The following is a 12,745-nucleotide window of genomic DNA, read 5'->3' on the forward strand; positions in this document are numbered from 1 at the left end:
CTGGTCCCACCCTCCTGCTCAAGCAGAGTTAACCTAGAGCACATATGGCATAGGATTGTGTCCAGACAGATCCCATGAGAGAGACTCCACACCCTTTGTGATCTCCAGTGCTCGGTCACTGCACAGGAAAGAAGTTCTTCCTTATGTTCAGGTGGAACTTCCTGGGCATCAGTTTATGACCATTCTCTCTTGTCCTATAGCTGGGCACCCCTGAGCAGAGTCTGGTCCACCCTCTGACCCCTCCCTGCAGACACTGACAGACATGGATGAGGTCACCTCTCAGTGTCTCTTATTGAAGCTGAACAGCTCCAGTTGCATCAGCCTTTCCTCAGAGAGATGCTCCAATCCCTTCATCATTTCCACAGCCTCCACTGGAGCCACTCAGGGAGCTTCATGTCCTTCCTGTCCGGAGGAGCCCAGACCTGGACACAGCACTCCAGCTGCGCCTCACCAGCACTGAGCAGGGGGCAGGATCACTTCCCTGACCTGCTGGCAATGCTTTTCCCAATGCAACCAGGATCCCATTGGCCCTCTTGGACCACAGGATACACTGCTGCTCATGGACAGCTGCTGGCTGTCCACCGGCACTCCCAGGTCCTTCTCCACAGAGCTGCTCTCCAGCAAGTCACCCCCAGCTTGTGCCGGTGCATGAGGTTATTCTTCCCCGGGTGTAGGACCATGCACTTGCCCTTGTTGAATTTGGGGCGTTCTTCCCTGCCCATCTCTCCAACCTGTCGAGGTCTCTCTCTGAAGGGCTGCACAGCCCTGGGAATCAGCCACTTCTCCAGCTTTGTGTCATCAGCGAACTTGCTGAGGAGGCATCTGCCTCTTTATCCGAGTCACCGATGAACAAGTTAAACAACACTGGGCCCAGCACTGAACCCTGGGGGACAACACTAGTGACAGGCCTCCAACTAGACCCTGTGCCACTTATTACGACTCCCTGGCATCTGCCGTTCAGACAGTTCTCAATCCACCTTAACTGAATAAACAAAAAAATAAACACACGCCCACCCCCACAAAACCCCCAAACAAACAAATATGCAAAACCAAGCAAAAACCCCACAACAAAACAAAAAAACCAACCAAGCAAACAAAATCAAAAACCACTGAATGAAGACCCAACTAAATCACTGCTCAAAGACAACATTCCAAATGAACCTGAGATAGGCAGACATTAACTATTTCCAAAAAAGTCAAAATGGAAACACCATGTGGGAAACACAAGATGGTGCTCTACTACGGTAGTTTGCATTGCATTTCCTCTGGCGGCAAATATTTTACCTGTAAGTACCCATCTTCTATGTCCCTCCAGATTTAAGGCAGCTTTAGTTTGCTGAGCATTTGGGTTTCGTATAGTGTGCCCCTCATCCAACACAATTCTCAGCCACTTGACTTTGTGCAAAGGGCTATCACCTCTGATCTGAAAAACAGCATTTTTTTTAATCTTTGATTCAAGTTAAAACACCTTTTCTTTCAATTTGGATAAAGCAAGATACTAATACAACAATCCCACAGTTAAAAATGGATAGTATTTATCTGCATCTTGTTTATTTATCTGCACAGAAAGGCAAAACTAAGAGTAAGGCCTTCCTGCTTTTAGATTTATTGATTCCTGGAAAATGCTACTGATCTCCTCATACTTGAGTTACAGTAAAAATAAGCTAATGCTGAAAAGAAGAAGCGTTTCAATATGGAAAATGGATCAGAGAGCAAATTAGAAGTTTATATCATATTTAAAGATGTAATCTTCAAGCTTTTAAAAATGGTTGTCATTTCTATGAAAACATGACTTTACAAATACATCTCATGCAATGAGCTACTTGGTTGAAGCCCATGTGCAACAAGAACTATGAAGTTATACTTTTATATGCTCCATATTCTTCAAATTTGATAGGACAACAGAAGTGGGAGCTTCATGCCACCAACATCTGGGGAGATTTGCATACTTGACACCCTTTTCTATCCTTAAAAAGTCCTTTCCTTAAGTTGTCATAATTGCAATCAAATAATTTTCTGTAGAGAAGCAGTTAATAAAAAAAACTCTGTTACCACAGTGAATACATAAGAAAGTACGTAAAAGTAAAACCACAGCTATAATCTTTTGACTGCCTACCAGAATAGCACTTGAATATACTGCCATCATTAGCCCAAACACTACGAGTTCTTAACAGTAAGGAATCTTCAAACACCTTCTCATTTACTTACCCCATACTCAGTAGCTAAAATGTTGTATGTTGTCAATACAATGTCTTGTTCTGAAAGAACTGATGGGTCTTTGCTACGGTCAGAACCATAATAAACATAAATCTTTACATCAAAATCACGGTGGATATGTTGTTCAAACTGCTCCTGAAAGAAAAGTTGTGAAAAGTAATCAAAAACGTATTGTGTTACTAAATGATTGTTGGAATTATTCTTCTTGTAAGTTATTATTAGTAATATTATTCTTGTAAGTTGCCTTACCTAAAACCCACTTTCTCTAGCTCTACATCCATTTATACAACAAAAGCAATTTGAATTTGGGTTGCTTTTTACTCTCCACCCAGGTGTGAAGATGGACCAGAAGTAGTCACCTCAATCATTAGTAACAGACATTGTATCGCATTGTGGTAACTCTAGGTTTACTTCTTACAGTGTATTGGTTTACAAACTGATGGTATATGCACTGCAAAATGCACTGTTCCTTACAAACTGTAAGGAAGAGCTTTTATGTTCTTTTTCACTTTCTACCTTAAACATCTCTTTGTTTCTTCTTTTACTGTTTGTTTTTTCCTACTTCTCATTACTGGGTTAACCAGCTAAGTTTTTTTTAAGCATAAAAAAGTTCTGTTAGAAAAAAATTCAAATATTAATTGTAAAACCAGTGTTTATATTCTCTATATTTGTTCTGTGAAAGACTCAGTATACAGTAATCTTGACAGACAATAAAAATCAACAATTTTATTTCTGAAGCACCAGACTCAAGTTTTCTTTTAAAATACTTAATTTGTCTTGAATTGACAAAAAGTACTTTGTTTACACTATCTGATGTTTCTCAATTATATGATTTTCATGTTTCACCTACAAAGATTAAACTAATGTTCTAACCACAGACAGTAAAATCTTCCAAATGGAATACAACTTGCAAGCTAAAGATATCTCCTTAATATTTGTATTCAAAATGTCATGAAAACAAAAAATTTAACTAATGCAGAGACAGAGTTAGAACAGTCCTTCAGCCTTTTCCCCATAGCAGATTTACTCCCACAGATCAGCACCAGTTACTGATCAGTCACCAAATTACTGAACTCCTCTAGTAAATCAACTGTCACACGCGTTATCAATGAAGTACGAGAACATTTCATTCTGAGCATGTAAGAAAAAGGACCCATTTCCTCCCCCTTCCGCAGCTTGTTTAAAGAGGTAAATCACACAAGTTCCAGAAGTGACAAAGTGAATCTGCCTAGTCAAAAGCAGGGAATGGAAAGAGAGCTCACTACTGATGGAACTGCACTCTCCTTACAATACTAGTCCAGTTTTGTATTTCTATCAAATCAATCTCCCTTGTGAAAGAAGCTGTTTCATAAAAAAGGAAAACCACGACCTTTTACTATCATGAGAGACTACAGGGAGTACTATTTCTACAGCATCATAATCAATATAGATTACATTTACATATTAAAATGGCTTAGCACCTACAATCCAGTTGCTTAGGACAGACAGCGGGCACACAATCAGTGTTGCTCTGGGGCCATCATCAGAATATTTCTTCTCAACTGAATGAACACTAGCAGTACCTGAGAAAACAGAAGCCATTTAGTGGTGAAACAGTTCACTTTAAAGCAAAGGAGAAGTTACGGATCCCTGAAGTTCTTCACCTGAAGAGCATTAAAGCAATTTAAAAAGACATATGCTTCATTTATTAACTGTGTAATATTTAAGCTTAAAAACCCACAGAAATCACCAATTCAGCCCTTCGTTACCTTTTCTCTTTCTTTGTCTTTTTAAACAACCAGATGAAGGTAGAAGAACAGATACTGGATCTTCTTGGTTAACACAAGAAGTTGCTGTAAAAAGCCAGATAAACAGATTTTTCACACCATGCAGAGCATGTGCCTAAATTTATTTTTATGACACGTTTCATAAAAGTCAAATTTGTTAGCCAAAGTACTTCGCCTCTCCAGTACAATAATATAGAGTCTCTTGTGTTGGAAGGAATCCATAAAGATTATCAAGTCCAACTCCCTGTTCCTCACAGGACTGCCTAAACGAAACCATATGGCTAAAAGCAGCCTCCAGACATTCCTTGACATCTGACATGCATGTGTGCAAAAATACGGTATATTATACATCAATTTTAAGTTACAAATCTTCAGAGGAACACAGTTTCCCAATCATTTAAAAATATGTAGTTTAGCACAGGTTTCACCTCAAGTGCTTTAAATCTAAACTTAACTGCTTACTCCAGAGTACCTGCAGACCTTAATATTTTTTTTCCATGCAAGACACTTAGTTCAACAAATGACATATTATTACCTCTTCATGATCACATTTCAGGTATTTGCTACAACAGATGCTTTTCAAACCCTACTGCCCTCACAACAATATCAATTGTCAATATGTCAAATTCTAAAAATCTTAACAATTCTGGTTTTCATCATCCATTTGACCCTGCTCACAGCTTGTTACACCACCAGTCACTCAGCAAAGAATACAAACTACAACTGGAGTAAATATTTAGGATTAAAATACTGCTTTCCCTTTCAGCAATTTCTAAAATTTTATGCTTAAAGTTCTGGTTAAATAAAAAACAAACAAATAAAAACCCCCTAAACCTACCAACCAAACAACAACAGAAAAAACCCAAGTATTTTAGCTAATTCCTTTTCTGGTTAATCAGAAATCCTTTCCAGTTTGGCTGTGAAAGGAAGACACCAGGTGTCACAGTAACCAATTAAAAAACCACAAAAACATCCTTGCAACTTACTTTCTGTTCGTTGCAGTAGCCATTCTTCAGACTCTTCCAAGTCACTGTTTCCCAAATGTCTGGGTTTCTTGGCTTTATCTCTAAGATATAATTATTAAGAAAGAAAAAATGAAAACAGAACAAAACAAACCCACAAGTCTACTATTGCTTGAATTTACACATTAAATCTCACGAGCAGAAGGCAAATTAATTTCATGTTGCAAACAAGATACCGTGATTTGAAAATTTTCTCTTCAGAAGAGTTAGAAAAAGGGAAAGCACAGGAAACAGCTGCAGAGTGAATGATACTCATAAAACTTGCTATAGATTATCACTGAAGTTCACATCAATTATAAGATTGTGGTGGGAAGGTTCAGACCCATTAATAAGCTTCACAACATCAGACCAAAGCTGTCTCTGTCATAAGCATGCCTGCAAAGTATTTCTTAACCACTTAAAAACCCAACTGATACTAAAAGGAAGATTATTTCTTAGCCAGTTTTTTAGATGCCTTACATAGATGTTATTAGGCACCTTTACTTCTGAATGAGATATACAAGCATGCAGTGACAAGCCACACAGAACGGGTTAATGCTTTTTTAATATGTTCCAAAGTGCAACTCAAATACAGAACAGTTAGGATAAATGTAAGCAGAAGCATAGAATATTGAAAGGTGAGGAAGAGAACAAGTACGTATTTTAGACTAAAATTAATTATAATCAAGTACCACTTTAATTTTACTCAAAACCTATGTAGCAAACGAACAACAAGACTATTCCAGCTATATACCTTTTAGGAAGACAACTTGGGTATTTCAATGGAGTAGTTCCGAACTTTTTTACATTAGAAACACCAGGCTTCATCACATTGCTAGAGTCTTCACAAAGAAAAAATGGGTATTTATGAAAAATACACAGAGCCTTTAGCTTGGTTATCAAACCAACTTTAGCATAACTTGATCAAGAACAAGTACAAACTTCAAATAAAACAACCTTTAGCTGTTTAACAACACTTACTACTGCATGGGACAAGTGTTACTTACTGATATTATGATCACAAAGGAAAAAATAAACAGTCTTAAATATTTAAAAAGTCATAAAATGTGTACTGGGTTTGCAGGTAGTCAAAACCGAACTGTCAAGAAATAGGAAAAAGCAAATGAAAGCATTGTACATTTAACAGTAAGGGTAAAGTTTTAAATAACACTAAATTGTAAAGGTTTTTTACAGATCACACCTCTAAATACTAATAATGATATCTACATTGCCTAAAACCTGACAACATTACAGACTGCAGAGGAGATGTTATTTTGTTTTGCTGGGTGTTTTTTAAGGTCTTCTATTACGAAGTGAACAAAAAGTCACCTCTGCAACCCTGATGAAAATAGCATACCAGAAGCAAACATACAAAAAAAAGACATTAGAACAGAGTTGATATCAAAACTGAAAGCAACATTGCTTGCAGAAATAGTTTTGCTATAACTCAGGTAAGTAAATTCGTTCTCGAATTCCAGATTTAAACTTCAGTAAATATACGTATAAATATATTTGTAGAATTAAAAGAAAGTTTAATACAATCCTGAAGAGGGCAAAATTTTCAAAGATTCAAGAAATAGGTATCAATTTAATGTACAACAGAATCAGAAATGGGAGCGGGAGAGTGTAAGGCTTTGAAAGACATTATCATCACTTTTTCAGATTAAATAATAGTAGAAACAGGCTCTTCTCTCACTGCTGTAAACAGTATTTCATTAAAATGCTCGATGCTCTAGAAAAAAAAAAATCTTGCATGCTGCTAGCCATGTCAGCTTTGGTAAAGGTTATGATTTTCTGGTGACACTCATATGACTCCCATTAAAGTATGCATTTTCTCCCTTCCAGAGAATTGACAAAAATAACTTTCACCAGAAGCAGTTCATACTAATGTGTTCTCTCCTTATTGGTCCCTTTTATTTCTCATGTGCTACCATCTATATTAAAATTCCTTCCACGGGAGGACAGCGAGCAAAAGTTACTGCCAGAAAACTTCAAGCCCCATACATTTCTTCAGTCATTTTCAAGAGCATGATGAGTTATAAAACATACTAACAAGCATGTATAATTTTTATATACATCTATAAATTCTCCTAATACAACCTGAAAACTAGAGGTGTGATAAAATCTTTCTAAATACTTGCAATTTCCTCATTACCTTAAAATACCTCCAAAAAAAGTGACTTAATACCGAACCTAATTACAATTTAACTACTGATATTTACTGTTTAAATAAACAAGATTTTAACAGATGCATAAGTGCTCCTGTTTTACTTACAAGGAAGGAGAAAGGAAAGCAAAAAGATCTCAGAATCCATTTCCTGAACGTGGTAACTTTCCTAGCAGGGTGCAATTTTATCACAAGGCACTTAATCTTCTCATGTGTCAACTGAAACACTTTAAAGGTACGTTTTATTTACTTCTCCGAGATAGTTTGTCAAGGGTTTGTGAAGACTAGCACTGACCACAGACAAAGAGTGCCCCAGGTAATAACATTAATTATCATGCAAACATTACTAGACTAGTAGATTAGTTTGCTGTCACCTTTACAAAGTCCGTGTCCAACGCTGTTCATGCTGTTAGCAGCAGATTCCTATTGAGGAATGGAAACTTTTATTCTTTAGTGTAGCAACTGGAAAAAATGCCAATGTTATTACACTAAAATGACTATCGATTAATTACTTCTCTGAAACATGAAAGACTTGCTCAGTGGCAAGTCAGTCACTCAAAGGTACTGATAAACTTGTTTTTTTCAGCAGCCACATACAGAGTTTAAATGCAACTGTACAGAAGCAGAGGAGAGAATCTCAGTCTACACAGCTGTCCCAGAACACACTAATAACATTTCCCAGTTTAACATTCTGAGGTCAAACACAAAGCATTATTTTGTTAAAGTTAGATGAGTATGGTAAAACAAACCCCTAGCCTTAACACTGTCAGGGAATATTGCATAAAACATCAACTAATTCTAGCATTTAGTTTATTTCACCATCTTGAAAATCATGTCATAATGAAAGCAAAAAGCACTTAAGTACACTAACTAAGCAGAGTTTGTACACTGGTGTTAGTTCACCAACTGTAGTTTCCCCTTCTCTCCTCATTTCAAATACTGGGCAAAAATATAAACTGAGATTGATTGATTTATTTACTTTACATCAAGACCCTCTGCTCGCTTTGGTCATTTCAGGTACTTCCTCCAAACCACACAGGAATTATGCATGCCCATTCCCAGAAAAAACACCACGTCTATTTGTGCAGCCACAACTTACCTATAGGAGAAATCTGTAAGAAACCTCTAAACAGCAAAGACATTTATGTCATCCTAAATTCTTCCCTAGACTATATGTAAGCATACGCTCCTAAGGTAACAGTCTACAGCTCAATTAAACACTCTGAAATAACACAGTCTACCTACCTTCAATTCATCTACCCAAACTCCTCTTGTTTGGCATATTTGAATAACTTTTTCTACAAAACGTATAAAAAGTTCACCATACAAAAACTTACTGTGCACAGGTATTTTTAACTGCTGTATCAACCATTAAAACAATCTTTTTCTTTCATCTCACCTCATAAAACTTATCACTTGTGATCTTTTCAACAGGAAGGGGCTTGCCATCTTGAAAATTTGTGAGAATCAATGCAATAGTAGTAAGTGTTTTACCCTGCATAATAGAAAAGAACATCATCTTTTCCACAGACGAAAACAAACCAAATGATCAACCAATCAAGAAGCATGCACACACATTCTGTTAAAAAGAATTCAAGCTTGGCAAGTATTACCAGTCCCATATCATCAGCCAGTATTCCTCCAAGAACATTTTTAGGTCGTTTCTTTTCTGCATAATTTGTCAGTGTATTGTAATAGAAGTTACTTCTCTCTTCCCAAAATGGTGGCAAATCATTAGTGTTTTCACGTGAAACCATCCAACCTAAAGCCTGCTTCTGATGGGGAAGTAAAAGTGTACCAATAGCCTGCAAGTCAAAGATATACATGATGCATTATTCCCATATTAAATATGACACTCCATTTTTGGAAGAAAATTTTTTTATAAAGTCCTCTGTATCTACTTGATTTTTTTCTGATTCAAGTATCTTCTGTATCCAGACAAAAGTAAATATACATCTAGATGCTTAAGTAATTGTATTTTTAAAAGAACAGTTTCTAGCTTAAAAAATACCTCTGCTGCTTCCATTTCACAAGTTTTATCGTCTTCCTTTAGGTCCTCAAACAATTTGTCAAATTCACCTTTAAGCTGAATAAATGAACACAAAAATTGCAATTAAAAGTATTGCAATTAAAAATAACCTCACTAAATAAACAATTACTTTATTAATTTACAATTACTTGACATACAGTAATCAGTAAATATAGGTCTACCATTTTAGACCTGATTTGCTATACTACAGCCAAATAAAAAATAAGTTCAGTTTTACCAAGAAAAATGCAAGCCAATATGAGCAAGAGCTTTGGAAGGAATGGTTAAATATATTCACATCCTTGTCCAATACTCACTAAAGTAACTATTTCGCTCTAGTTTGAAAGAGCAAACAAAGAGCAAAACCAAAGCACCACCCAACCCTTCACCTATCAACCTAGACCAAACCTGAAGACAAAATCCGGAAGTCTCATTTTATTTTGAGAACTTAACATACCTGTTATCTGGTAAAGCATTAGGTCAGAGAAAATAAAACATGCCACAACAATGTAAAAAAACTATTGAACAACCAAAACCTCCCAAAATCACACAGCACTCAAGGCTGTCATAGCTAAAATGTCTGCCTACAGTACAAAAAATGAAAAAAATTCAAAAGTTCAAGATGACTTCAAAAGACATCTGTGGTCAGAAAAGAAATAAAAAAAGCAACAGACTTCCACTTCAGAAGCACTCTTTTATTAATGAAAAAGTTAAGGGTTCCCACTGTTAAAATTGCAGCTCCCAGCTGTTTAAGTGTGAAATGCAAACCTGTTCAGTTGTCAACGGCACAGCAGCATGAACCGGAGCGCTGTAGCTTGGACCAGCTCTCCCAGAAATCCACTTTGATCCAAAATCATATTCTGAACCTACTTGCCATTAAAAAGATAATACTTTGAAATTCAGTGATACCATGACTTCCCAATCTCCACATTCTCTGGCTCATGAGCAACAATGCCGGTCAGACTGTGGGCTATCAAACAGTATCTTTCACCATTAGTCTTTTAGCCTCAATTTATCCTTGACTTTCAGTGACTGCAAAGGTTTTCCACAAAGCTTAAGACCCACAGCTATGGACTGGGATCCTTCAAGATGGCAACCATGTTTCTTAAAAATTGTTGCATTACGTGAAATTTGACTTGGTGATAGTATGATAATGATAACACAAAATACCTTTTTGCTCCAAACTCTTTTTTTGTTACCTATGCATAATAGAACCTACAATACAAAAATCGAAATCTTGCTATATGTAAAACACATCTATCCCTCACTAAATGTTTCTTTCTGCAGCATCCTTACTCCTGACTACCACTGCTTGAACAGAGTCTAGGTCCAGGAGCCACAGGTGGTTTTTTGTGTCAGGCTCACTCTGAAAAGCATCAGGTTTGCTAAACTTATTTGTTCAGAGACATCTCATCCGCTTGCTCATTTCTCACTAGTAGGATACACATCCTAGCACTCTGCTAAAAAGCAGCACTTTCCCTGAAACCTTCACCATGAAAGGGTGTTTCTTAACCTGTTTCTTAAAAATTTTTTTCAAGTCTAGAAAGATGCAGGGGATCATTATGGATTTTTAAGGAACTTACATAATCTACTATATTTCTGAGGATGCTCAAATGCCTCTCCAATTGCTGGCAGGTAACATAAAAGACAGGACACAAAAGTATACTTCTTATGAAGTTTAAAATTAATAGCTGCGAGTTCTGCATTATTCCCCAACTAAGTTAAAAAATCATTCTGTGAATGACAAGACTAACATGAAGATTAAGCCCTTATAAGCATTTCTTCCAACTAGTGTCAAGTTCAATCAAAACATTTTTAAAAGGAAAAAGCCCAAAATTTCAACGTTTACCTTTCAGAGGAGGAGCCAATTTAAATCCATGCCTTTTTAGCTGATCTAGCACTGCTTCCTTGTTTTCTTCTCTTCCCCAAAAGCTCAATTCCACAGGCATGGTGAAGGAATTTTTTGCTCCGTAAGGGACAATCCTGATAAAGACCAGGAAAAAACCCCACAGCAGTAATCTTTTAATTGTTTAATTTTTTTAATAATAAACCTTTCTTGACCAAGAGGTCCTTCAAAGTGCTTATTTTCATCAAAACACAGAATGTTCCAGATAGGTGATAGTAATCACACTGCGTAAACCTTTTATACAAACTACAACATGCCATTAAGTGTTCCACAGCAATCTTTAAGGAATTTGCTCACAATACTGTTTCTACATTTTATTATATAAGGGAAAGAACAAACTGTATGCAAATAGTTCAACAGAATAAAGAATCTGAAAATATGAAGCTTTAAGCACATTACCAAGAGCCGTAATTTCTGTCAAAAGAGAATACTTACAAATAGTTTTCAGAATTTGCTAGTGTAGCAACAAAAAAAATTATTCCATATATTCGTGGAATCAAAAGCATCATATTCACACTTACCCTTCAACCACTGCTAGTTTGTTGTCCATAATCCCTGCCAATGCTGCCGCAAGTTCTTTTTTGATATGGCCTACCTGGTCTCCATTCACATTATTTACTTTCACTGCATTTTTATCATAAGGATTATTGGGCTCCCTCTGAAGTGCAACCATTTCATTGTTATTAACCTAACAAAGCAAAACAGACAAACACCAAAATGCATTCATTTAGTTGCAAATTATTTAAAGAAACATAACATCATGAACTTAAACATCATGAAGCTTAAAGATTAATTTGGCATAGCGCTCTGTTCAGTCAGTCCAATAATCTACTACTTCCTCAAAATACCAAACACATTACAGAAGAGTTCCCTGATAGATGTCAGTGATTTCAAAAGTATTCCTGAGAGCAAGAACTATCTTCAATTGCTAACATGTTTTGTAAGGTAATAAACATCCTTTTTTTGCTTGTGTAAACAGTTTAAAAATCTATCTAATTTCTTGTATTCAGTCACTTTCATTTGCCTTATGTGGATGAGCAGAGCTACCAAACAACTAAACTAGAATTGAAAGCTTGCTATCTTAATTAAATTTTGAATTAAAGTTTTAGATTAAGAACTTCCCATTAAGAATGCTGAATACCGCAAGTAAGGGAAAAAAACACAAAAAAAGCACCAACTATTAGAATTATACCTGGTCAGCAGTTCTATGAATTTTTGAAATTTATTTAAATCTTATTTTCTGAAGCTAAAAACTTTATCTTCTGCTTTGTGATTTATCAGGCACTTACAATCCCTGTGTAGTATCGTAATCCAACAATGCTTCCTCGCAAAGTTCCATATAAGATAGCTGAGTCCGTATCCTCCTCTGCTACAGAAGTGTCACCTAGAAAGTCAAAGTCTTTCAATCCAAGACTGGAGTAAAAGTCAGAAGAGGAAGAGCAGGAGTAGTTTCTCTCTCCTCTGCAGGTGTTATCTTGAGAGCATCCTCTTGCACAGTCTCTGCAAAGACAAATGTGACATACTGGACGGTAATTATTATTGTTGTTTCCTTGTAATCTTTTATCCCTTTATGTAAGGCTATCTATAAACTCATTTTATCACTTTACTCAGATAACATTTACCTGGAAACATTCAAAAAAGTTTTTTACTAGGAAAAAA

The 12,745-nt window shown here is 36.3% G+C and overlaps 1 protein-coding gene across 2 annotated transcripts in view; it reads right to left on the reverse strand.

Annotated features, from left to right (window-relative positions):
* The window catches only part of HLTF (helicase like transcription factor), a 30,454-nt gene that overhangs the window by 13,955 nt on the left and 3,754 nt on the right, over positions 1 to 12,745 (reverse strand). For both annotated transcript variants that reach the window (XM_051782223.1, XM_051782222.1), the window contains exons 2-15: positions 12,376 to 12,586; positions 11,608 to 11,774; positions 11,030 to 11,163; positions 9,949 to 10,046; positions 9,163 to 9,237; positions 8,765 to 8,956; positions 8,551 to 8,646; positions 7,526 to 7,574; positions 5,739 to 5,826; positions 4,970 to 5,049; positions 3,966 to 4,049; positions 3,682 to 3,779; positions 2,209 to 2,352; positions 1,285 to 1,423 (exon numbers count right to left, since the gene is read on the reverse strand). In XM_051782223.1, the coding sequence (XP_051638183.1) occupies positions 1,285 to 1,423; positions 2,209 to 2,352; positions 3,682 to 3,779; positions 3,966 to 4,049; positions 4,970 to 5,049; positions 5,739 to 5,826; positions 7,526 to 7,574; positions 8,551 to 8,646; positions 8,765 to 8,956; positions 9,163 to 9,237; positions 9,949 to 10,046; positions 11,030 to 11,163; positions 11,608 to 11,759 (1,429 nt within the window). In that variant the 5' untranslated portion in view covers positions 11,760 to 11,774; positions 12,376 to 12,586. The remainder of the gene's footprint in view (positions 1 to 1,284; positions 1,424 to 2,208; positions 2,353 to 3,681; positions 3,780 to 3,965; positions 4,050 to 4,969; positions 5,050 to 5,738; positions 5,827 to 7,525; positions 7,575 to 8,550; positions 8,647 to 8,764; positions 8,957 to 9,162; positions 9,238 to 9,948; positions 10,047 to 11,029; positions 11,164 to 11,607; positions 11,775 to 12,375; positions 12,587 to 12,745) is intronic.

Source organism: Manacus candei, unplaced genomic scaffold (assembly GCF_025592945.1).
Source record: "Manacus candei isolate 608988 ecotype Guabito, Panama unplaced genomic scaffold, ASM2559294v1 h1tg000015l, whole genome shotgun sequence".
Lineage (NCBI taxonomy): Eukaryota > Metazoa > Chordata > Aves > Passeriformes > Pipridae > Manacus > Manacus candei.